Genomic DNA, 25,087 nt, shown 5'->3' on the forward strand with positions numbered 1-25,087 from the left:
CAGCCAGAATAGCATTAGGCATGTATTATTATATAAGTGTTTGCTTTTTATATTTTATGTTTTTTTAAGCTTATATGGTAGGACCATTTCATTCCTGACTACATTGTTTTCTTTGAGTTACCAAAGGCTCCCAGATGGAAATGACACAATTGCTTTCTTGGTTGTTATTGATTCTTCTTGTCAATGCTCTGTAAAACCTATCACAAGTATGGCAACACCAAGCAGTCATGCCAGAAGGAAACAAACTGAGAGTTCATTCTGGTACTTTAAGGGAGCCCTGCAGCAAGATCCTGGGAACTTTGCCATGAACAAGTCTCAGCTGCTCTATCTGCATCTCCTCCTCCCACCAACTTTCTTCCTTACCCTCTACCCTGAATTTTTCCTCTCCCTTGTAACTGCTGCTTACTCATGATTTCTCTCTCATTCCTTTGGTGTGCTCATGACCATCACGACTCCAGTGGCGTGTTTTACCTCATTACTTTTCGGCCCAAATTCTCATTGCCAACTAACTCACTTCTGATTTCCCAGTTCAGCTCCCATAGAGTATGAATCTGTGTGGACAGAGCTTTTTGGCTTGACAGCCTCATGGATCAGTGGCTGGTCTGTGGCCTGGTTGCTCAGTTACTTGCCCCATACTAGTTGGTAGGTAGGGGAAGCTGAAGTTAAAAAGCTACAAAGGTTGACAGCCTAGACCTTCCCCTTCAGTAGGAGGTACTGAGGTGAGGTGTCAGGTGTGAATGCCAGGTGTGTGGGCTGCCACAGTAGATAGGGCCCATCCACCGTTCCTAGAGGGTGTGAGGGGAGTTGCCAAATCTTTTCTGTGGGCCCAGCATTGAATATGTAAGCAAATGTCAATTGATAGATTCACGGTGTACCCCAATATACTTTTATAACACCCTTATTTTAAACCTGTAACATTTCATTTTTTTAAATGTTTATTCATATTTGAGAGAGACAGTGCACGAGTGGGGGAGGGACAGAAGGAGACACAGACAGAAACTGAAGCAGGCTCCAGGCTCTGAGCTGTCAGCACAGAGACCAATGTGGGGCTCGAAATCATGAGCCATGAGATCATGACCTGAGCTGAAGTTGGATGCTCAACTGACTGAGCCAACCAGATGCTCCTCATTTAATACGTAGTATATACAAACAGCAAGGCTCTGTTTTAAGAGCTTTATACGTATTAACTCATTAAATCCTCATAATGGCTCTGTGAATTTGATATTATTATCCATTCTTTATAGATGAAGCTGAGGGACCTGCCTCTGCTCACATATTTGCTAAGTCAGGGTTTGGATCCAGGCACTCCTGGCTTCAGACAGCCCTGCATTACACTATCTTTCATAGATAGCCTGACCACACTGAACTTTCCAGAAAAGCACCCCTCTTAGAACTTTGTGTGGCAAAAGGCACAAAGGGGTAGCCCATTCAAATTTATGTGTTTGTTTGTTTTCTACTCTTCATTTAGAATATCGTTAGTTTTTTACATTTTTTTATTTAGACTTTTTTTTTTTTTTAACAGATAGGACTGAAAAGTGAGAAGAACATAGACTTTGGAATCATACAGTTCTGGATTTGAATGCAGCCTCAAACATCTGTCTAACCTATTGCCAATAATGTTACCTGGGCCACCATGCCCTCATATTGCCTACCCATGTGAGACATTACTAACTGATTACAATATTGTTTCTTACTGAGCTGAGAATCCTTTTCATGATTGCTCAAGACAGGGGATTTATAGTCAGTGGGAGTTGTTCCAGGAGGTAGACCCTATTTGTAATCTCTTTTCTTTAGGCCCAGATATACAGACTAGCTATCCAAGCCATTTCTTCATTAGTCCACCTAAACCTGTCTCTGTTTCCTTTGTGACAAATAGGTTTTGTGAAAAGTTGCCTGTGGTGATCCTGAACTTGCGCCTTTATGGGACTCAGAAGGAAGAGAAGTCCAAACCCATTAGCCGTTACCCTATTCCTTACAAGAAGGACCTGCCTTTTGACATTATAGAGCTCATGTAGGAGGCAGAAAAGGAGGTAAGACCCTCCCTCATGCAGGGAGTCAGCCAGTACAGACTGTGTCAGCCAGAAAGGAAGCCCTGGAACAGGTTGCCCCAGTCTGCCCTAGTGTCCACTGTGGACAAACCCTTCTTTTGGGGACCAGTTGTATCCCAATCAGAAGGACATACTTTTTTCCTCTTAGGCTCTCATGTTTTGGGACTCTTCTTTGTCATTCAGTCCTCTGCCCAAACAAACTTCTGAGGTTTGTTTTATAATAGTTTACTTTAGCACTGTAATATGGCGTGGAGATAGAACCACTGACATCCATGCTAGCTGCTTAAAGTGTGAGAGGTACCTTGCTTCTTCTATAATTACATGTTGAAAAATAAGAAAAATTAAGCAGAAAACTCAAAAATAATAAAAATTATCTGATTCCACCCAGGTAAGCTACTTTTAGCATTTTGATGTGTTGTTTCCCGTTATTTTCTTTGTATAAATATACATGTAACTTTTTAACATTTTAACATTCATGCATTTTTGAGAGAGACAGAGTGTGAGTGGGAAAGGGGCAGAGAGAGAGGGAGACACAGAATCCAAAGCAGGCTCCAGGCTCCAAGCCGTCAGCACAGAGCCTGACATGGGGCTCAAACTCACAAACCACGAGATCATAACCTGAGCTGAATCGGATGCTTAACTGCCTGAGCCACCCAGGTGCCCCACATGTAACTTTTTAAAATACTGAGCCACCAGACGTCCCACATGTAACTTTTAAAAATACTGAGTCACCTAGGTGCCCCGCATATAACTTTTGAAAGTGAAATCGTGTTACCATGGACATTTTACAGGTCAAAACATCATTATAATTAGTGGCTGCATAATATAGTATTATATATTAGACATATTTTAATTTATTTCAGCAATCTCCTAATCTTGGACATTTAGAACTTGTAATTTATCTTTTTTTAACATTCCCAAATTATTTTCTCAGGGTACTTTTGAAAGTTGGTACCTATGTTGCCAAATTATAAAACCCTTCTTTGAGCATAGACATTTGCTATAAGCTTTTGTTTTTCAAACTTGGTGGTAGAACTTAAAGGATTTTTTTCCAAACAAAATCTTGTATGGAAATCCATTATATAAGAAAGATAAAACCCCACCTGCTCTGCAGGGAAAGGTCTGGAGGCCTTGCTTCTCCCTCAGTACCACCTTCACCTGTCCATAACCTCTCCCCTTCCCCACCTCTTCCTCAGCCCCTGCCCCTGGCTGATATATATGGTTCTTTATATTATGTCTTCTAGCCCATTAATGAGTTGTTAACATCTGTTATCAGGGTTCTTTGCCCTACAGGTAACAGAAAATCCAGTTCAGTTCATGTAACTATAAGGACAGTTCAGTGTCTCATATAACAGCAGATCCACAGACAGGGTGATTCCTGGGTTGTTTAATCCAGTGGCTAAGTGATACAGCATGATGAGGCTCTTAGCATTTTTTGGTTCTGTCTTCCTCAGTGTGATGACTCTGGGCTCACACTTGTCCCCTCCCAGTCAAAAGATGCCTATAGCAGCAGCAAACATTACATCCTTGCACAACTTCTAGAAGGGGTTAGGAGGGTGCCCCCCTTCCTCATATTCCTTTTGGAGGGAGAAGAAGGTTCCCAGCTAATTTCCCCTTATTTCTTACTGGGCAGGATGGTGTCACATGCCCATTCCTAGACCAGTCACTGAGAAGTAGAATAGAATAACCACAGTTGGTTTAGACAAATCAGGATTTACCCACTAGAGTTGGGGAAGGGCTTAACCTTACCGGAAAACCATGGCAATCTGGTATCTGAACAATATACAGGTTCCGTTGTCAAGGGAGGTGGGAAGAAATGGCTGCTGGGTAGCAGCCAATAGTTCTCTTCTGTAACATCCCATTAGGAAATATACCGAAAACCCAATGTCAAAATTCCAAGGCTGCCTCTTTTGGTATGGCCTTGGCCAAGTCACTCAACCTCTCTGGGCCTTAGTTTCCTTATCTGTAAACTGGGAATAGTGATACCTGCCTTGCCTACCTGACAGAGTTGTGGAGAAGGATGTGTGAAAGAACTTTGCAAAGTACTTTATTGATATTAAGGCTTGTTATTAATTTATTCTTATAAATGAATGAGCACCACCAGCCCCTTGTGAAAAGGTAGGAAATCAGTAAAATGTGAATTCTAAGAAGTGTCTTGGTTTAGTTATAACATTCACAGTCTAAATTTCATAAAGTCACTTATCAAAAAAATCACGTGTACCTTTAGAGGTAACACTGCAAGTTATAAATATCCTAAGAAGGTATGTGTGGGTTGTACTTTGACACCAAGGCTGTGGCCTTCCTGTGATTGCATCCGGCATTCAGCAGACCGTATGGTGACTACCAGTTACTGATTGCCTATTTTGCTCTTAATTTTCACTTTATGTTTCCCTGTTTGTTTGGTTTTTTTCTTTCCTGCAGATGGGATTTTTACAGAATGTATTTAAAGTAATGTCTCACTGGCCATTGGAATTCAGAGCCTTCTTTGCTTATTACAATGCCATCTGCAACAAGGCAACAGGTAAATAGAAAAACAGTGCTAAATCATTCTTGGATGAGATCCAGATGCCTGCTTGCTAGAGTTCTTCCCATATAGTTCCAGATCACTGTGGAGCTAGGAAGAGGTTCAGAAAGACTGTAGTTGGTTGAGCTATCCTCTAGATTCTGAATCTGGGTTCTGAACGTAACTATATAATTATAGATACAGAATTAAGTTAGGTGATGACCACAGCTCATCTTTCTTACTTTGGGCTTAAATGTCCTCTGGCTCCATATAGCCCCCTGAATAAAGTTCGGGTACTTGAGCTTGGCAATCATGGATTTCTTACTTAGGATTCAAGTTAGGTTGCTGTTATCTAGACCCAAAGATACGTTGGTTTAAACATAAACAAGGTATTTTCTCTTTCTCACCTAATAGTCCCCATGTGAGCTGCTAAGGGCCAGTGTAGTGTTGTTTATTGTTTGGGATTGCCCCTGCCGACATGCTCATGCTGATTTACCACTGCTACCATCAGAAAGAGAAGGGGCATTTGTGGGTACACATTCCTTTCCTTTAGAGTCATGACATGAAAGTCACATCACTTCTCTTTACATCCCACTGGCTGGAACTTCATCACATCATCACACTCAGCTGCAAGGGAAGCTGTGTGGGCCATGTGCCTGTATAAAATGAAGGGACTCTTATTGAAGAGGAGACAGTAGGTGCTGGGAGACAGTGTGTCACAATGACTCTCAGTAGCCTGACAGCAGCCTGCCTTCCCAGCCTCCTTTTCCTCAGCCCCTCTATGTTCTATCTGTCGGAATCAAAGTGGGCTACATTTTACTCTGGAGCATTCAAATCTCATGATTTCTCCAGTCTTTACCTTTGTTCACCCTCTGCTATGCCTCTGAGATACCTTTTCTCCTGTCCATGTTGGTGAAGCTGATCTTTCCTTCAAAGTCCATCTCATCTGCCTTTACTTACAAGACACTCTTCCTCCTGTTCAACTCCCACAGCGTTCTTCATCTGTCCTTTTCCGATGGCATACAGAGAGCTATCTGCCTTATCTTTCCACACAGCTTCTCTGTCCTAGTGGGAAGAGACGGACCCTGTGTTCACATCTGAGTTCTGCCATAGAGGTGCCATACAGGTTGCACGTGAACTTCAACAAAGTACTTAAATGTCTCAAAGCTTTGATGTCCTTACTAGTAAAATGGCATTAATACCTACTGTACAGTGCTGGTATGAGGGTGAAATAAGGTTACGTATGTACCAGAATGGTACCTGGTGCCAAAATGAATTCCCACTTTCTTTGCCTCTCCCTGTCCCCATGGAGTAGGTCCTCTGAGGTTAGGAAGTCTCTTCTTCTCCTCCTTTTAAAGTGTTAGTCCAGTACCTGATGGGCCTCAGAAAATGTTTCTGGAATTTTAGTAATATATTCAACACATATTTTCTGAGTAACCTCTATATGACAGGCACTCCTCTGGTAATACGGTGGTGAGTAAGTCAGAAAAATTTCTAGACTTTCAGACATATTCTAGAGAGGAAAAAAGAATGAACAACTGCACAAAATAAAAGAACAGGTTAACTTCATAAGTGTTAAGTATTATGAAGAAAATAAAATAGGGTAGCTGGTAGCAAGAGACTGGGAATGGATGCACAAGTGAAGGGGTAGAGGAGAAGTCTGTTGCTGAAGTATGGCTGAACCTGTCTAGGTTATCCTAAGCTGCAATCCAGGGCTTCTGAACTGGTCTCTTCTCCTCTCCTCTCCCTCTGTAGGGCAGCTCAGCAGAGTTGACAAGGAATTTATCATTGTGGTGACCAGCCTGGCCAACAGGTGCCCATACATCGTGGTTGTCCACAGTGCCTGGTACAGGATCTCCTCAAAGAACCCAGTGCTCTCTGACCAGGTTGGTGCCCACCTCCCCTATGCCAGTTTCAGGGCTTCTTCATACCTAAGGAAAGGGAAAGGTCCATGCCACTATATGGTGCAGGGAATGCCCCCCCCCCCCCCCCCCCCCCCCGCCTCCCAGCTCTTCTCCTTGCTTGAGTTCCCTTCCAGTCCCATCACTGTGCCCATCTGCTCCTGTGTATGCATGACGTTTGGGACTAGGGGTTAGCTGTGCCCCAACTTTGTGCCAGACCTGGTCCTGGATACATGGCATACATTCTCTCAAATGCACACAGCTCCCCCTCAAAGTTGAGCCTTATTATAACCATTTTATCCTTGAGGTTCAGAGCTGTAACTTAATACGGGGCATGCAACTAGAATATGGCGAGTCCATTTTCAAAGCTTGAGCTCTTTCTGCTACATGATACTGTTTGCATTTGCCAGTGTGAATTTAGTCTAGCCACTAATTATTCTTAATGGGTCCAAAACAGCTTCTTACATTTTCATTTATTTCTTGCTTCTGGCCCAAGCCTACGCCTGTCTGCCTTTCATTTCTAGAACTGCCTCCATCTTCTCTTTCCCACCAAGACTGGTTGTGAAATTGGTCTCAATCCCCCAGTCAACAGCTTACTATCTCTTTCATCCAAAGTCAGGCCCTTTGGGTATCAGAGATCATGCTAATTCTTCCCAGAGAAATGGACCAAGGGTAAAGGCACAGCAAACATGGGTTTTTTGTAAACCAAGCTTACAAAGTGCTACTGATCCCTATAGTGAAACTCCTGATCCTCTGTGCTGGGAAACAGAAACATCTGTTCTCTGTATTTATTCCTCAGGTTGAAGGTCATCAGTCTTCCTACCCCCCAACATACCCTCCTGATCCCACCTTGCAAACTGTTCTTGAAGGGCCTTTGTTGCCATCCTGAAGATAACTTCAGGACACGTACATCCTCTTCCCTTTGCTCTGCTGAGAGCCTCCTGCCTAGTTGCCAGACTCTTGTTCTTTCAAGATCATTCTCTAGGCATTGCTTCCCTAGTGTCCATAAAGTATGCTGTCACACCATGGTTTGCTGCATTATTCTTCTATTTTTAGGTGTTTAGTAGTTTCCAGTGTTTTGCCTGAGAAAGGGTAATGATTATAAGTATAATTTTTGGAATCAAATACACTTGGAGTCAGATCCTAGTTCTGCCACTTTCCAACTGTGTGACCCTGGGGAAGTCAATTTACCTCTCTGAACTTTAGTTTCTTTGCCAATAAAATGGGACGATAATAAAAATACTACTTCCTAGGATTTTTATAAGAAGTAAGATAATATTGGGATGCCTGGGTGAGTCAGTCAGTTAAGTATCCAACTTTGGCTCAGGTCATGATCTCACAGTTGGGCTCTGCTGGCCCCACGTTGGGCTCTGCTGACAGCTCAGAGCTTGGAGCCTGCTTTGGATTCTGTGTCTCCCTCTCTCTCTGCCCCTCCCCTGCTCACACTTTGTTTCTCTCTCAAAAATAAACATTAAAAAAGAAGAAGAAATAAGATAATATGAAGCACTGAGCACATTCTTAGCACATAGTAATTGCTAAGTGTCGGCTATTAATTTTGCAAATATTGCATCTTGTTTGGGATTAATTGGAGACAAAGGGATAATTATCTGAGCTTCACTTTACTCATATGAAAAAGTTGGGATTTGGGGTCCTTATGTACTCAGAGTCTCTGAGTCCTGGTTCTGAGATTTTTGATGCCATAGTGTTTAGAGGAGAAAGAGGAGGTGCTTGTAGTTGGAGTGAGCAAAGAAGACTTCTTGGCAGAGGTGGTGCTGAGCCAGAGTTTCAGGTCTGCATTCCGATGGACTTGATCAAGTTTAACTGGAAAGTTTATTTTGGCCTGACTTTGTCCCTTTACTCTAACCTAGGATTTTTTTTCATTTTGTTAGGCCCTTTGTTTTATTGGCTATACTGGGATGAACAGAGATTCTTCTTCTGTGTATTTTCTTGCACGTCTGTGTGAACTGGAGAAAGTCTGATCTCCCTGCTCAGGAAAAGGCAATGCTGGAGTTTGCACTTGCTATTTCCCGAGCTGATGATACAACAGATGACCATTTCAAAATGCTTGAGGTACGAGGCTTCAATCGAGAAGATGCCTGGGATATAGCTTCCATTTCAGCTTTTTTTTTGCCATGTCCAGTTGCTTTGCTCATTTTGTCAGTCTTGCCCCCAACAAATAATTCTGTCTGATGGGCAGAACCAATGATGTCAAAGACATCAGGAGTGAACTTGCTGCTCCAAAAGTATAACAGCCTAAACAGAAAGATCCGTATTTCAGGCACATTGCATTATAACACATCCCTTAGGAAGTAATTTTTTAAAAACATCTAGTCAGTGGATAGGGAAGAAAGTAAATGAATTTGCTCCCGGCCTGCTTAATGAGATAGAGCCTAAGTGTTGGGGGTGTCCAGGGTGTGTGATACCTGGGCGTAGAGGAAACGTTTGTTAATTTCGGAAACCTTTGGAAACCTTTGCCAGTTGTTTCCTTGTGTTGTGATCTAAAAGGAACATCAGGGGAAAGAAGTTCATAGGATGCTTTAGGCATTTCTGATGAACTGGTATCTGTGAAGTTGAGCAGTTGGAGTTGAAAATTTTTTAGCACTTGAAAATAGTGTCTAGACCAATAGAAATTGGTCTGTATAGACTGATTTGCAGCCATTTTCCTTGTTAACATGACATGGTTGTATTTAAAGGCTCTCAAAGGCAGTGGGTAAACAGGACAGGCACAGTTAATCTATCTTTAGTAGCTTCTCAGTTAACTTCTTTAGTACCTTCTCAGGTAACTTCCAGTAATTTTTTTTTCTACTGATGAGTTGTAAAATCATGGTCATCTCAACAGAATTGTAGTCCTTATGTAATTTATTCTTATTTTAGGTTTTAGTAAAAATTATTTGGGATAAGTGAGGACTCCCATTTTAAGAAGAAGCGTAAGAAAGAAAAGGAAAAAAGCAAACCCTGGCATTACTGAATGACTTGTTCTGTGTGTTATAGCCACCGTTGGCTTTTTTGGCTATCTTCTCAAGAATCATTCTCATTATCTAACAGAGATAACATGCAAACCTACAAAATATTTTCTTCTCATTTGGCTTCTCTAGATTCTCTAAATTGTTAGTGAACATTTCTTAATCAATTTTGGGACTATAGTGTGTTAATTCTGATTTGCCTGAACTGTGAAATCTGATTATCTTGAGGCAGCACAAAATTTCATTGCAGAGCTTATATTTTTCTGTTGGAACTGTATCTTAAATACCTTGGAATATGTAACCTTTTAAAACTGTTCTATTTTACCTATTAAAAAAATTAGTAATATTGGTAAATGGTCAGTGTTTTGTAGACTGTAAAATTTTAGCCATTGACCATAACTTAGGGGTCAAGCAGAGGGCCTCTGTTATTTGTTGCAGCCAAATGTTGGGGGTCGTTAAGGGACATAATTTATTAATCACAAAATAGACCTTTACCTACCCCTTCTGCTCTGTGTGGGCAACATGGAGAGTACCTCCAGAGGAATGGCTGCTATGATCTCTGAACTCAAGACGCTTGCTTCTTGCCCTGTTTTCAATCACCTCATGGACAGGAGAGCCAAATAACTACTAACTTTCCTGGTTGGAGGACTTGCTGAATGTTCAGCTCTCCAAATCTCATTCCCTTATACTGGAGATCCTTCAGATCTATCCTCACAGGATAGCTCTTCCTACAAAGATCCTCCAGGTTTATCCTCAGTCATCAAATGTGTGCTTTCTACAACACAGCTCTCAATCAAGAGTTGTCAGTACCTAGAAGAGTTGTCAGTTCTTTTATCTACCTTTCCTTGTACCTCAAGCTTTCTTTTATTGAACTCTCCTTCCCTCCTGAAGAAATACTGCAGTTCCTGTTAACTGTTTTTTACAAAGGAGTAGTATATATTGATCTTTAACAGCAATGGTGAAGGGTCTTGCATCTGTAATGCTGTCTGTGCCCTGGCACATGTAAGCAGGATTGACCACAGGCTCTGTTGCTTGTCAGGTTGATTTGATTCAGGTCTCCAGCTCCATTCAGTGACTCTTGCTGGATATACGCTCCTTCCTGAGGAGAGGAAGACATTGGTCTTGATAAACTCCTGACCTACCGGGCAGTAGCTGGGAGTTAGGCAGATATTCAGGGCACCAGTAGGCCCCCTTTTCCAGGCCCCCGTTTTCCAGGACCTGGGCTTTTAGCGCCAATAGTGAACCTGAGTACTTACTCTGAGTCCAAGTAGGCAGTACACCATGCGACTCGGTATGTGGGACCTGCACACAATACGGTAATTTCTTCCCCTTGTGACCTTATCATAAAGTGAGGATAACAGTACATCATCATAGTCCACCCTTTTGGCCATTTAGGCCCAGTCATCCCTGGTCACGATGATTGACAACTACAGATTGACTCTGTCGCACGCGGTACCCTGATGCTAACACTGCCTCATATAGCTAGGATCCTGGGCATCCTCATTTGCGCTCAGACACAGCTAGTCCTTCCCAACCACCGTCCCTTCGGTGCTAAAACACCCGCCGTCGGCTGTGTCCCCACTTTCGCGGTCCCCAACGGATGATGGCCAGGAGCAGCACGTGTTTCCCAGCCGGCGGGGTTAGGCCGTCGCACGCCGGAAGTGGCGGTGGGATCGGTGAGGTGTCGGCCGGCGGGGCAGCGGCCCGGGAGTAGGGGGGCGGGCGCGTTGGTCATGTTTACCTTCGGGCCCGGTAGTCCGGGAGGGGATGGGACGGCCGGAACCGGGACTGAGGAGCCGGCATCCCATGCAGGGCAGGCAACGGCAGCGGGGCCGCTCCCTTCCCCGCCCGTGCCGCCGCAGCCCGAGGCTGACGCAGCCCCTCCCCCGTCGCCCTCCCGGAGCCCTCGCCGTCCCGGCGTCCCCTCGCTGCCCCCGGCCGCACACGCCGGGGAGCTCGAGCCTCACGCAGCTCTGGACTCCTCTGCAGCTTCCACCCAGGGAGAGCCGTCACCGCCCTCCCCGGCGCGCCGGCGACCCGGGCCCGACTGCAGGGCGGGGGGCCGGGGCCGTCACGGCCTCGGTGCCCGGCTGTTCGGGTGGCTGAGAGAACGCAGTCTGGGCCGTGGGCTGTTCGTGGACCCGGCGCGGGACAATTTCCGCACCATGACTAATCTCTATGGTTCCATCCATCCCGCGGACTCGGTGTACCTCAGCACCCGTACCCACGGCGCGGTCTTCAACCTCGAGTACTCCCCCGACGGGTAAGCGAGGCCCCTCGGAGGGCGGGTGCCGGCCTCCGCCTGCTTCTGCCTCCCGTTTGGGGGGGCCGGGGGTTTCGGGGTCACCGGCCCGCAGGCCCCTTTTCCCGGCACTTTGTGAAGTGCCCTGTGGCTGTTGGAGGTCTCCGTCCAGCCCTTGGAGGTGGGCAGGCCCAGGATGCCTGTGTGCTCCTCGGGACTCGGCGCGTTGGGGCTAGAGCCCGGCCAGAGCCCGGTTCTCCGGTACGCAGTACGTGCCTGGCAGATAACGTGTGCAGTAAAGGCTCCTTGTTTCCCTGTCATCCGGCCTTGCATTTTTCTCCTCGAAGCTTCTGACGAGGGTAGGGAGCCTGCAGGTTCCACGAACTCTGCGCCTGACTTGCCCTGAGGGGACAAGGGTACGTTCCTTGGCTCCGGGAGGATACTACGACGAGGCGGCCGAGTGGTGTCTTATGATGTGGGGCATTTGTGAAGTCCCCAGGCTAGACTGGATGCTTCTGTTAAGGGTATCCAGCCTTTTTCCTGGCAGAGTAAATATTTCATGTTTGGCCTCAGTTTGCTTTGGGTTTGGGGGAATTTTCAAAATAACAGGTATTTTTAAAACTTTGGTGAGTACACAAACGAGTTCAACAAGGAACAAAGGAAAAACTTGACCCACAGTTCTACCCTGAGAGGACATAGTTAATTTAACTCTTACCCGATAAGGCCTCTGGATTCCTAGTCATTTGCTTAGCTGCTTATTTATTCATTCTCTCATTCAGCAAATATTTGTTGAGCACTTGCTATGTTCCAGATGCAGAAGTTGCGGTGGTGAGCAAAAGCAGCTAATGGGACCACTTTTATTACGCTTGGGACATACTAGTTCAACTACATATTAATGACCATACTAAATAATTCATAATATATATTTATAAATTGGATAAAAGCTTGAGGGAACCTGTTGTATACTAGGGTGTTTGAGGTTTCTGGAAGAAATAACATTTGACCAAGAACAGAAAAATGAGTAGAAGATGAACTAGCCAAGATAAGATGGGGGAGGGCAGAGACGCATTTCAGATAGAGGAAATGGTATGTTAAAGGACCTATGGTTGGAGGATCAGTTTGTCATGCTAGTGAAGCCGAAAGATGATAGCTTAACAAAGCAAAATATTTTGCTAAAGAAAAACCTAAAGTACGCTAACAAAGGAGAAAAGTAGCAGACTCTGAAATCTCATGGTGAGGAGGCACACCATATTCCATTTCACTGATGTGGGTGCTTCTTCCTAATTATGCTTGATGCTAGGATCTCTGGGGGTTTTTACTAACAGCAGTTGGGTGGAACCTATAGCAATGAGTGTGCGCCTGAATACAGGGAAGAGAGGAGAAACTATTGCTGAAGTTTATTCACGGAACTGCCTTTCCCCACTCCTCTTTCCATCCAAGCCCTATTCCTAAAGCTCCTCCTAAAATACCAAGAATCTGTTCCTCATAAACATTTGGTTCCTTTCTTTTCCATACCCCAACTTCTTTCTTCCCACCCCCCTACCTATTCTGTCAGGCTTTCAGAAATAGCTGTTTCTACTCTCTGGAAGTGGGATTTTAGGTTCAGGTGACGGGTAGAACGAATTATGAAGAAGGAGTTCCCATTGCCAGTGCTATTAGAATGAGGAATATATTACTGATAGTTATGTTTGAATATGGACAATAGTGTCCCATACAGACATTTTTTTAAAAAGTAGTTAGGTATTCTGATACTTAAAATAATTCAACACTGTTTAATTTGCAGTTGACATATACTCATTCTAGAAGACCTAGGCAATAAATGAGCAAAAAGAAGCTAAACAGCAGTTACAATTGCAGAGATTGAATGGCTAGCCAAGGAATTTTTTTCTTTGTATATGGTTATCTACCTATTTTAAAAGGTTTTATTTATTTGTTTAAGTAATCTCAACGTGGGGCTCAAACTCAGGACCTCGAGATCAAGAGTCACATGCTTTTCCAACTGAGCCATCCAGGTGCCCCTGTATATGTTTATTTTAATATAAACATGGAGTCATTTTGTTGCCTGCTTTTTTTCATAGTATATTGTGAATTACTTATGTAAATATATTTCTACAGCATTCTTTAAATTTTTTCATTTATTTAAATAAAACCTGTATAAATACAATTTTTAGATTTATGTCCTCATGATAATTCCCTAGAATGAGTCAAAGGTTATGAAGATTTTGGATACCTATTATCAAATTGCCCTCTGCGAAGATTTCACTAATTCTCATTCCTGTTGCCTGAAATACTCCATTGAAAGTACCTGTCTCTGCATACTGTGGCCAACATTGCACATTGCTGTTCTTTTCTGTGTCAAGGTAATAGGTGAAAATAGTTAAGTGTTTTAATTTTTTAGTATTCTTACTATATCTACTAATATGCTCCAGATTTTCATAGGACTTAAAATAATTTTATAGAAAAATGACATCTGTGTTAAAGGAGATAATTTCTCATAATCCTCAGTTGGATGGGTTAAATCAGCTTACTAGGTACATTGCCACTGTCACTTATAAGGACTTCTCAGTACAGACAAGGAGAGGTGACACAGGAAGTAAGAATTAAAATTATGAATTTAATAGAGATCAGACGAGAGAGAATTTGGCACTAAAAAAGAAATGTAAAGGATACATGGCGTAGAGGTAATTTCTAAAGAATTCCAAAAATGTACAATAACACCTCCTAGGATGACATTTTGAAAAATGAAATTTGATAATGTTGGTAGATAACAATATGTGTGACTGCTGTAGGGAGAATTAGTGTATTGGAAAACAGAAGTGAAGAAATTATCTAAAATGGAGACAGGAAAGATGCGGAGATTGAAAATATTAAGGAGGTTAGTGACATGTTGCATAGAGAGAAAAGGCATAGTATATATTTGGTAAGCTCCTGAAGAAAATGAGACAGATAATGGGGCAAAAAAACAACAACACCCATTTGAAGAGATAATAGCTGAGAACTTTCCAGAACTGAAGAAAGTCACCAGACCATGATTTAAGATGCCCAGCAGACCCCAAATAGGAATCCTTTCTAGACATACAGGGACTCCAGGACAACAAACGGAAAATCTTAAAAGCTAGAGAAAAAATACCTTCAAAGGATTAATTATGAGAGTGATAGTCAATTAGTCATCAATAATAGTGTAAATCAGGGGCGCCTGGATAGCTCAGTCGGTTGAGCATCCGACTTCGGCTCAGGTCACGATCTCATGGTCCATGAGTTCGAGCCCCGCGTCAGGCTCTGCTGACAGCTGAGAGCCTGGAGCCTGTTTCAGATTCTGTGTCTCCCTCTCTCTCTCTGCCCCTCCCCTGTTCATGCTCTGTCTCTCTCTCTCTGTCAAAAATAAATAAACTTAAAAAAAATATTTAAAATAATAGTGTAAATCAGAGGACAGTGGTGATTATTTTCAGTATGCTGGGGGGAAAAAATTTCCAATCTAGATGTCTATACCCAATAAAGATGGGGATCTTCATTTTTGTCAAGAACACATTTTTGTCAAGAACAAAGATGAAGTAAATACATACACAAGCAAAGCTCAGTGAGTTTGCCACCAGACCTTCAATAATGAAGTTTGAAGTTCAAAAAGAAGAGTTTTCAACAGGAAGATCTGAGATGGTAGAAAGAATGAAGAATAAAGAAAGGAAATATGCATGTGAAACTAAATATAACTTCAATTTTGTCTTTTGGAATTAACAAAGATGGAACTAAAATTTGAAAAAAAACAGTAACAAATTAGGAAGGAATGTTCTAAATTTCTTGTTTCCTTGAGGGAGAATTTAACATCATAACTTTAGGTTTTAATGTTTGCATATTAAAATCTGCAAGTTAAACACTAAAATACAAGAAAGAATATATTATTTCCAGACTAGTAGAGGAAAAAATATGGAATGAGAAAGAAATACTTCAAAAAAAAGACAATAAAGGGGAAAAAAAAAGTAGAAAAGGTATAATAAATAGAAAGCACAGGGATGCCTGGGTGGCATAGTCGGTTAAGCATCCGACTTCGTCTCAGGTCATGATCTCACAGTCTGAGTACGAGCCCCACATTGGGCTGTGTGGGACAGCTCAGAGCCTGAAGCCTGCTTTGGATTCTGTGTCTCCTCTTTCTTCTCTTCCCCCACTCATGCTCTGTCTCTCTCTCTCTCAAAAATAAATAAACATTAAAATTTTTTTTAAAAAGAAGGGGTGCCTGGGTGGCTCAGTCGGTTAAGCATCCAACTTTGGCTCAGGTTATAATCTCGCGGTTCATGAGTTCGAGCACTGCATCAGGCTCTGTGCTGATAGTTCATAGCCTGGAGGCTGCTCTGGATTCTGTGTCTCCCTCGCTCTGCCCTTCTTCTGCTAGCACTCTCTGTCTTAAAAATAAACATTAAAAAAAGAAAGCACAAAGAATGGCTGGAAAAAAAAAAAAAAGAAAGCACAAAGAATGGCTGAAAACAAATCCAAATATTACTAATTATAATAAGTATAATAGTACTTAATATGTTCAAAAGGATAGACAAAAATAAACACATTCTAAACAAAAGCTAGTGAGCTATATTAATATACAAACTAGAATTTAAGGCAAAATTACTAGAGATGGAGGTCATGCTGATAAAAGCTCAATTCACGTGGAAAATAAAACAGCTCTGAACTTGGATGAGTCTTTTAGGTTTAAAATATATGTATCGGGGTGCCTGGGTGGCGCAGTCGGTTAAGCGTCCGACTTCAGCCAGGTTTCAATCTCGCGGTCCGGGAGTTCGAGCCCCGCGTCAGGCTCTGGGCTGATGGCTCAGAGCCTGGAGCCTGCTTCCGATTCTGTGTCTCCCTCTCTCTCTGTCCCTCCCCCGTTCATGCTCTGTCTCTCTCTGTCCCAAAAATAAATAAATGTTGGAAAAAAAGAAAAAAAAGAAAAAAAAATAAAATATATGTATCAAGTTTATCATGAAGAAAGATTTTAATGTACATTATAGTATATACTTCAGTTATGCAGACACAAACGTAAGATCAAAACACCACTTAAAATCTTGCTTTAAAGGGCAGTATGCCGTGTCCAGGCCTGATAATCAGTACACATTGGTTCAGGTGTACCAGTTGTAAAAATATTCATATATGTCCATAGTGGTTGAATATGTCCATAGTGGGCTGCCCCAAGCCCATTGAGTACCTTCCATGGGACCTCCTAGAGTAACCCATTATATAACAACTACAGAGTTAAGAGCTGGCACAGCAAGCTACCAACAAGCATCTCACTGGAGAGCTGCAGCTTCAGTTCAAAGTGCTCCTTATCCATGCCAGATACCCTTCCCCACACAAAAAAAATCCATAGGCAAATGCCCAGTGACCGTTTAGCTTCCCTTAGTGTGGGGCTGCCTGCCTTTCTCAGGCACTTTCCCAGCCATTCTCACATAGTCATTTGTGAGAACTGCAGCCTCCGGGGAGATCCAGAGAGATGAACAAGTCAGTCAGACAAGAGTACTAGCACTACTGCAGGCACCATCCAGACATATTAACTCTCTTGGCATAGTGTGCACTCCATGACAGAACAGGATCCACAGCAGATGAATGAGGCCTCTAGGGATGGTTTATGGATGTCATTACTCCAGGGATGCAGATCCCTAATTTTATTCCTACTGAATTTCACCATTATTTAGTGGGCTAAGTTTGCTAAAATCCACTGAATACCTGCCTACCATGGGCATCAGTAAACACTCATTTTATTAATGAAACTGATCACCAACATAAATCTCAGGAACATTCAGTTGAGGAAACTGAGAAGCAGAAAGGTCATTAAACAAAGGATTTGTACCCTGGCTTATTATGCTTTTAACTGCTATATTGTCATCTGGACTAAAGGATTATAATTAAACATGATATATCAACAGATTCTTTTTGTGGCTTAGTTATTAACATAATTGTATACATATTTAATACACAAAATTAACAAGCATAAGTGCTAAAAATTTTTAATATACTTACTTCAGCAAAAGTTAAAAAGAGGATGTAGCCCGATAAACAATTCTGTTGATGTTAAGTAATTTTTTTATTACTTATGAAGACTACAAGTTACTTAATGACTTTGGAGGGGCTTTATGTAATTCTTTATGCCAATTCATGGTGCAGACAGCAGCATCTGGGTCAAAGAAAAGATTATGGCTAATATTTCCAAAAATTAACAAATAATGGAAATTACTAGAATAATATGACAAACAACTTAATTAGAAATATCACTTGGGAAGAGTTTTTATAATTTATAGGTTAGTTTATGTTTAAAATGTTCAAAAATTTTTATTCATGTTTATATTACTATTGAATGTTTAACATTTTTAAATATCACACTTAGCTATATGTAACAGCTGCCTCCTGCATTTTTTTTTCCCAAACACACAAGGAAGATTTATAAAATTTTCACTTACAAGGCCACATTTTAAAAGATTATCAAAGAAGTTACAGTATATCAGTACAGTGTGATCACTAGAAATCAATAACAGAAAGATAACTAGAAAAACCTCAAGTGTTTTCAAGTGAAGAAACATTTATAAATAGCATATGGGCCAAAAAAGAAATGATAATGGACATTAGAAATATTTAGCACTGAATGATAAAGAAAGTACCACATGTCTCAAAACTTGTAAGATACAAGTAAAACAGTACTTACTAGGAAAATAATAGTCATTAATAAACTGGAAAGGAAGACAAGTAAAAATGAGCTAAGTATCTATCTCAAGAAAGAATAGTGAAATTATGTGCAAATAATAGCAAAGTAAGCAAAGAAAGAAGGAAGGAAATAGAGTAACAGAGTGGAACTGGTGAACTTTTTAAAATTCAGTAGAAATACTCACCAGAGAAAATCTTATCTTTGAAAAGACAAATAAAAATGAAAAACACTCATATTGATTAAGAGAATGCCCAAGCAAACAATATTCAGAATGAAAGGGGTGACATAACTTCAGATGCAAGAAGTAGAGATTATAGCTTTCCAGAAGAAGTAGAGTAGGTGGTTTGGCCCAACCCTTCAACAGAGAATAATTAGAAAAGCTAGAAAAAATATAAATATTTAATGATATAAAAATTTGTGTTTGAGGGAATTAGAGAAATAAGGTAATAAGTAAATTGCAGGGCCAAGATCTATGAAAGGAAGAGAAGCCAGAAATGTGAGCCCACAGCTTTAGCCAAATGAGTTAAATAAGCTCTACAGTAGAAATCAAAGGTTTAGAAAATAAAATAATGTAAATCACTACATTAACATATTGAAGGAAAAACCTAGGATAATTTCAGTAAGTGTTGGAAAACTTTTATGCAATTGAACATATATCAATGAAAAAAACAGCAAATTTGAAGTAGAAGAAAATTTCTTAATCCAATAACAAATCTATCCCCCACAAAAGAAAAACAAACAAAAAAACTCTACAGCAAACATTGTACTTAATGATGAAACAGTGAATGTATTCTTGAAGATCAGGAATGAGAGGCATGCCTGCTATAGTAACATTTCTATTTAACATTATACCGAAAGTTCTAGCCAGTGCAGCAAGGAAAAAAGTATTAAAAAAGAACAAAGCATTTGCTTGTAGATGATATGATTATTGACAAAGAAAACCTAAAGTAACCTACGGGTAAAGTATTAAAACAGCAAGATTAATGGATAAATTATTTTAAAATCAATTGCATTTCTGTACACCAACAGCAAAGCAAAATTTAAAAAAGAATATTTACAAAAGTATGAAAAAAATGGTCAAGTACCCATGAATAAATCTAAGAAAAGATAGGTATGACCCATATGGAGAAAAATCTCCATGGTAAATGGAAATACACCATGTTCATGGATTGAAAGACTCCATATTATAAAGATTTCAATTCTATGTAAACTTTTATATAGATTTATTATAATCTGAAAATCCATAGCTGGACTTGTGTGTGTGTGTACATAACTTGATAAGTTGATTTGAAATGTATAAGGATGTTTAAAGGCCCAAGAATTGCTAAGATACTCTTGCTAAGAAAATCTTGAATATGTGGGAGGGTGTATATGTTACTGATGGATGATTCAATACTGAATGATACAAATTCCACTGAATTAATTTGGAAAGTCAGTGCATCCTAGTAAAAATACTAACAAGGTTTTTTAGTAGGACCTGACATGCTATATTTAAAATTCCTCAGTTGGTTAAGCGTCCTACTGTTGATTTCAGTTCGGGTCATGATCTCACATTTTATGAGCTGTCATCATGGAGCCTGCTTTTGATTCTCTCTCTCCCTCTCTCTCTGGCTCTCCTTCACTTGTGCACAGGCTGTCTTGCTCTCTCAAAATAAATAAATAAATTTTAAAAAAAGCAATGAGGAGATCTTTACCACATAGAAAACCGTTTAGAAATTGTAATAATGTGGTGGTATTGCATAGAATGGGGTGTAGAATCCAGAAACAAAACGTATATATGATAAAGATCACGTTTCAAACCAATGAGAAAAGTGTAGGCTTTGATATTGGGACAATTGATGTGCATTTAAAAAAGTTACAAATCATGCCATGTACAAAAATTATTTTTATTAAAACAAAACAATGAGTATGAGTTTTATAGATATCTTACAGTGTTTAAGGTAAAGACTCTCCAAGAATCAGCGATTCATTTACTTTTATGCACAAACAGGAGTAAAGTTCATTCTGTGATTCTTCTGAATAACAACAAAAAATGGCTAGCTTTAAAATTATGGATATTAATTTGAATATTTTTACTCATGTTGATCAACCAGCACAAAAATCCTGAAGTCCAGATATTTCAAAAAAGGTTTTGCCGGGGAGCCTAGGTGGCTCAGTTGGTTAAGCATCCAACTTCCACTCAGGTCATGATCTCACGGCTTGTGGGTTCGAGCCCTGTGTCAGGCTCTGTGCTGACAGCTCAGAGCCTGGGGGCTGCTTTGGATTCCATGTCTCCCTCTCTCTCTGCCCCTCCCCTGCTTGTGCTCTGTCTGGCTCTCTCAAAATAAACAAACATTAAAATTTTTTTAAAAAGGGTTCCTATGGACACCCTTTAAAGGACAATTTCATGATTACTAAATATGGAAAAGATTTCAATTTAGATTTTTTCCCTCTCCTACTTTATCTAAAAAGTTTGTTCTAAATAGAAAATTTTGGGGGCGCCTTGGTGGCTCAGTCGGTTAAGCTTCAGACTTCGGCTCAGGTCATGATCTCGTGGTTCATGAGTTCAAGCCCCGCGTCGGGCTCTGTGCTGACAGCTCGGAGCCTGGAGCCTGTTTCAGATTCTGTGTCTCCCTCTCTCTCTCTGACCCTCCCCTGTTCATGCTCTGTCTCTCTGTCTCAAAAATAAATAAACAATAAATAAACAAATAAATAGAAAATTTTGGCTACTTAAAATTGTCTTGGGGGTACACCTGGGTGGCTCAGTCAGTTGAGTGTCCGACTCTTGATTTTGCCTCAGGTCATGATCCCAGGATTATGGGATCAGGCCCCACATCTGGCTCCATGCTGAGCATGGAGCCTGCTTGAGGTTCTGTCTCTCTTTATGCCCCTCTCTCCTGCTCAAGCACGTGTGTTCTGTCTCTCTCAAATAAATTTTTTTTTTTTTAATTAAAATTCTGTCTTGGGGCATTCTGGTGGCTTAGTCAGTAGAACATGTGGCTCTTGATCTCAGGATTGTAAGTTCAAGCCCCATGTTGGGTGTAGAGATTACTTTAAAAAATTAAAAACATTTTTATTTTATGTATTTTAATGTTAAGTGTACAAATTCCATTTATTACTAGAACTATAAATTGAGACCAGGCCTGCAGTTTCAAAGACTTAAGATTTCATTTGCTAGATCTGAATCTGAAAGCAGTGCCCACAGAAAACTAAGACTTAAATAAAACACAGTTGCTTTTCAGAAATCAAAATGCAACTTATAAAAGGTTTATAATTATATAACTTTGTAATAGGAAAGGGCTGAAACAAGAGACAATACTAAAAACTATAAAGGAAAAGATTAAGTTTGATTTTATCTAACTGGTTTGGTAGGATATATGCCAAACCTTTTTCAGTACATTTTAATAGATATTGATAAAGAAATACATAATTTTGTTATATATAATTTTTTTTCCTAAGTTGCCTCATCGATGCATGCTTTTCTGCAACCAGCTTTTCTCATTTAGAAATGTGTTTTAGAGTTCTTGCATATCCACATAAAACTTACCCCTTTCTTTTTAAATGTTGCTCCATATTGCAAACTATTATGTACCATGGCTTATAGAATCAGTCATTCCTCTTTCATGTACTTTTAGGTTACTTTCAATTTCTCATTACAGTGAAGCATATCTTTATGTTTCTTTGTATTTATAAATGATTATTTCTTTAGATTAAATTCCCAGAAAAAATTTCTGAGTCAAAAGTTATGCACATTTAAAAGTTTGATAGATACAAGGTTGGCCGTTTAGCTCAGCTGGTTAGAGTGTGGTGCTGAAAGTTTGATAGACACAGGTACTCTCCGAACCTAAACTGTACCAGTTTATGCTTCACTATCATATTGGAGAGTACCATTTCCTACTATTGCCAACAGCAGATAATTTCAATCTTTTAAATACTTGCTACTGGGGTGTCTGGGTGGCTCAGTCAGCTAAGTGTCTTGAGTCTTGATTTCAGCTCAGGTCAGGATCTCACAATGATGAGATCGAGCCCCATGTCAGGTTCTGTGCTGAGCATGGAGCCTGCTTGGGATTCTCTTTCATACTCTCCCTCTCTGCCCCTCCCCCCCCTCAAAAAAATTAATAAAACTTTAAAAATAAAAAACATTTGCTACTAACTTGGGTAAAAAAAAGTTATTCATTATAGTTTGTATGATTATAAATAAATATCAATAATGAAAGAATGCTAGAAAACTAAAGAGAAATGTGTCATTTGCTTTCAGGTCAGTGCTGACTGTTGCTTGTGAACAGACTGAAGTTCTGCTTTTTGACCCTATATCTTCAAAGCACATAAAAACACTTTCTGAAGCTCATGAAGACTGTGTAAATAATATCAGGTCAGTATTTTAGTGAAATAGTGAAGTTTATTAATGTGACCCAAAATATTCTGTTTTGGAAGTTAATGAAAATTGGTAATGTCTTGCCCAGCAGTGCTAGATGATATGCATTTGTGAACTGTGAATTTTATCCCTTGTGAAACTTATCCCTTTAATTATAAAACTTACTATTAACCATTTTGGATAAGAATTTTTCTGAAATGCATTTTTCACTTCCATATGATTTTATCTTTTCTCTTCATGTATTAGGGTCATCATTATGAACCTCAGCCATGCATTACAATAGTCCTCCAATGTCTTTGGGCTAATGATCTGTGTAGAATTATGGCAATCCCATTACTTAGCCTCTCTCACCTATCCCCTCCCCATTCCAAACTATTGAGGGGGAAAAACACATTTGCACAGAGAACTTCTTTATAAAAGCATGTTGGAAGCCCCTTAAATTCTTAATCATGTGGGAAGTAAATAACAGTTGAACAGCTTGGTGGATTAATATGCAGTCATTAAAATGATGGTCATAGGGACTACATATCAACATGGACAAATGCTTGGGACAATATAGGTAAAAATCATGATAAAAATTGTTAAAAATATGAAATGCAGAAGATAAGGAAATATTTTTCAATGCTAACATAGGATGGGTTAGAATGAATGGATAATGAGTAATTTTCTGTTTTCTAAACATTATGTAATAAGATTATATTCCCTTTATAACGATTACTGTTACTGTTCAAAAAAAAACGTGGAAATTGCTTCTAGTCACAGTGACTTACTGAGTTTTGATGTAACCTCTATGCTCTAAACACACTGAACAATAAATAGCACAAAAGATATAGTGAGGCTCTGAAACAACATAAACATTTTCGTGGGCCAGAAATGGAACACAGGGAAGCTGTTATAGGTCTGAAACTGCAAGCCCACTGAGTTTTCCATCTGGTATTGATGTGTGGTAGTTTTAGTTCCTGTCAAGAATCAGAAGTACCCAAGTACTTTATGTGAGGCAGGAACCAGAGCCAGAATTACTACACAAAGCCAGGCATTTGACTAGAGTGCCTATCCCATTTGTGAAAGGCTGAATGCCTGCCCCAGTTGTGAAAGGCTGAAAAAAGGAAAAAGCTATTCACTACCTGAGGCTGTGGGTTTTGGCTGATTAAGACACATCCTCCTGGCCTGACTCAGTAATGAAGCCTTACTGAGTCAGTGATTGAATGTATATGTGTGATAGCTCCAATATCATCAGGAAACTGAAGGACTTAATGTCATTATGTGGCCTAATTGTGGATTAGTGGTTCAAAAATCCAAATGGGGCAACTATAAAACCATTAAATAGGAGAAGAAAAAAAGTAATTAAAAACCTTTCTTAAAACCTTTCTTACTCAAAATGAGCCTATAACCAAAATGCCAAAACTCATGAAGACATACTAATATCATAAAATCAGCAACTAAAACAAGCATTTTTTTCTGGATGAAGTTAATTTTATGGAGTAGTCCAACGAAGACTTTATTTTTAAAAATAAATTATTTATTTTTTTTTGACTAGGTAATACATGCACGTGGTACAAAATTCAAAGGTACAAAAGGGTAAACAGTGAAAAGTAAGTCTATCTCCCACCTCTGTCCCCTAGCCACCCAGTTCCCCTCCCCAGAGGCAACCACTATTACCAGTTTCTTGCTATCCTTTTTGAGATAGTCTATGCATGTACAAGCATACACACACACACGTACATACATACACTTTTATATAAATGGTAGCATACTACACACACTATTATATACCTTGGCTTTTCCATTTAATAACATATTTAGAGATTATTCCATGTTAGTACCCATGGGATAATCTTATTCTTTTTAACGGCTGCATAGTATTCCATTGGTTGGGAGAAACTTTAAAGCATTTTTAGGATGCTCAAAGAAATAAGGAATACTTTCCATTTAAAGAGATGAAACGAGAATAGGTTAATCTGGAAAAAACCAACTACAACTCTTAGAAATTAAAAATGTAGGTAGTATATAAAAAACTCAAAAGAGGGGGTAAATATTATCCTTTACATCATTGATGAGAGAATTAATGGATTGGAAAATACTGAGTACTTAAAAGTCATAGAGGATTGAAAGACTCCAATGTATGTATGATAAGAATTATAGAAAAAGAACATGCAGAGATTGGTGGAGAACTAATTTTTGAAGGCACAAAGGGAGAGAATTTTTAGCATTAAAGAAGGTCCTGAATCCTTGAATCAAAAGTAAACTCTAAATGTCACATAGGTTAAAGATATATGTACATTGAAACAGGTTGTAGTAAAACCCTATAGAGTATCAAAGATAAAGACAAAATCTTAAAAACCACCAATGTTAGAGGCTAGAATACCTACAGAGGTATAATTCAAGGTTATAACAAAGTTT

At 40.0% G+C, this 25,087-nt stretch overlaps 2 protein-coding genes across 4 annotated transcripts in view; both read left to right on the forward strand.

Annotated features, from left to right (window-relative positions):
* Positions 1-208: 208 nt before the first annotated feature.
* On the forward strand, positions 209-7,720 carry LOC122474407. The gene is given in 5 exon segments (XM_043565284.1): positions 209-391; positions 1,731-2,030; positions 4,470-4,569; positions 6,307-6,437; positions 7,252-7,720. Coding segments are annotated over 5 exon segments (804 nt in total). The 3' UTR covers positions 7,342-7,720.
* A 3,333-nt stretch (positions 7,721-11,053) lies between these two features.
* DCAF10 (DDB1 and CUL4 associated factor 10) overlaps positions 11,054-25,087 on the forward strand; it is a 45,524-nt gene continuing 31,490 nt past the window's right edge. Inside the window, exons 1-2 of one of the 3 annotated variants that reach the window (XM_043565637.1) lie at positions 11,054-11,678; positions 22,571-22,684. In XM_043565637.1, coding sequence (XP_043421572.1) covers positions 11,149-11,678; positions 22,571-22,684 — 644 coding nt within the window. In that variant the 5' untranslated portion in view covers positions 11,054-11,148. The remainder of the gene's footprint in view (positions 11,679-22,570; positions 22,685-25,087) is intronic. The other 2 variants (XM_043565636.1, XM_043565638.1) reach the window with 2 other exon arrangements.

This window comes from Prionailurus bengalensis, chromosome D4 (genome assembly GCF_016509475.1).
Source record: "Prionailurus bengalensis isolate Pbe53 chromosome D4, Fcat_Pben_1.1_paternal_pri, whole genome shotgun sequence".
NCBI lineage: Eukaryota > Metazoa > Chordata > Mammalia > Carnivora > Felidae > Prionailurus > Prionailurus bengalensis.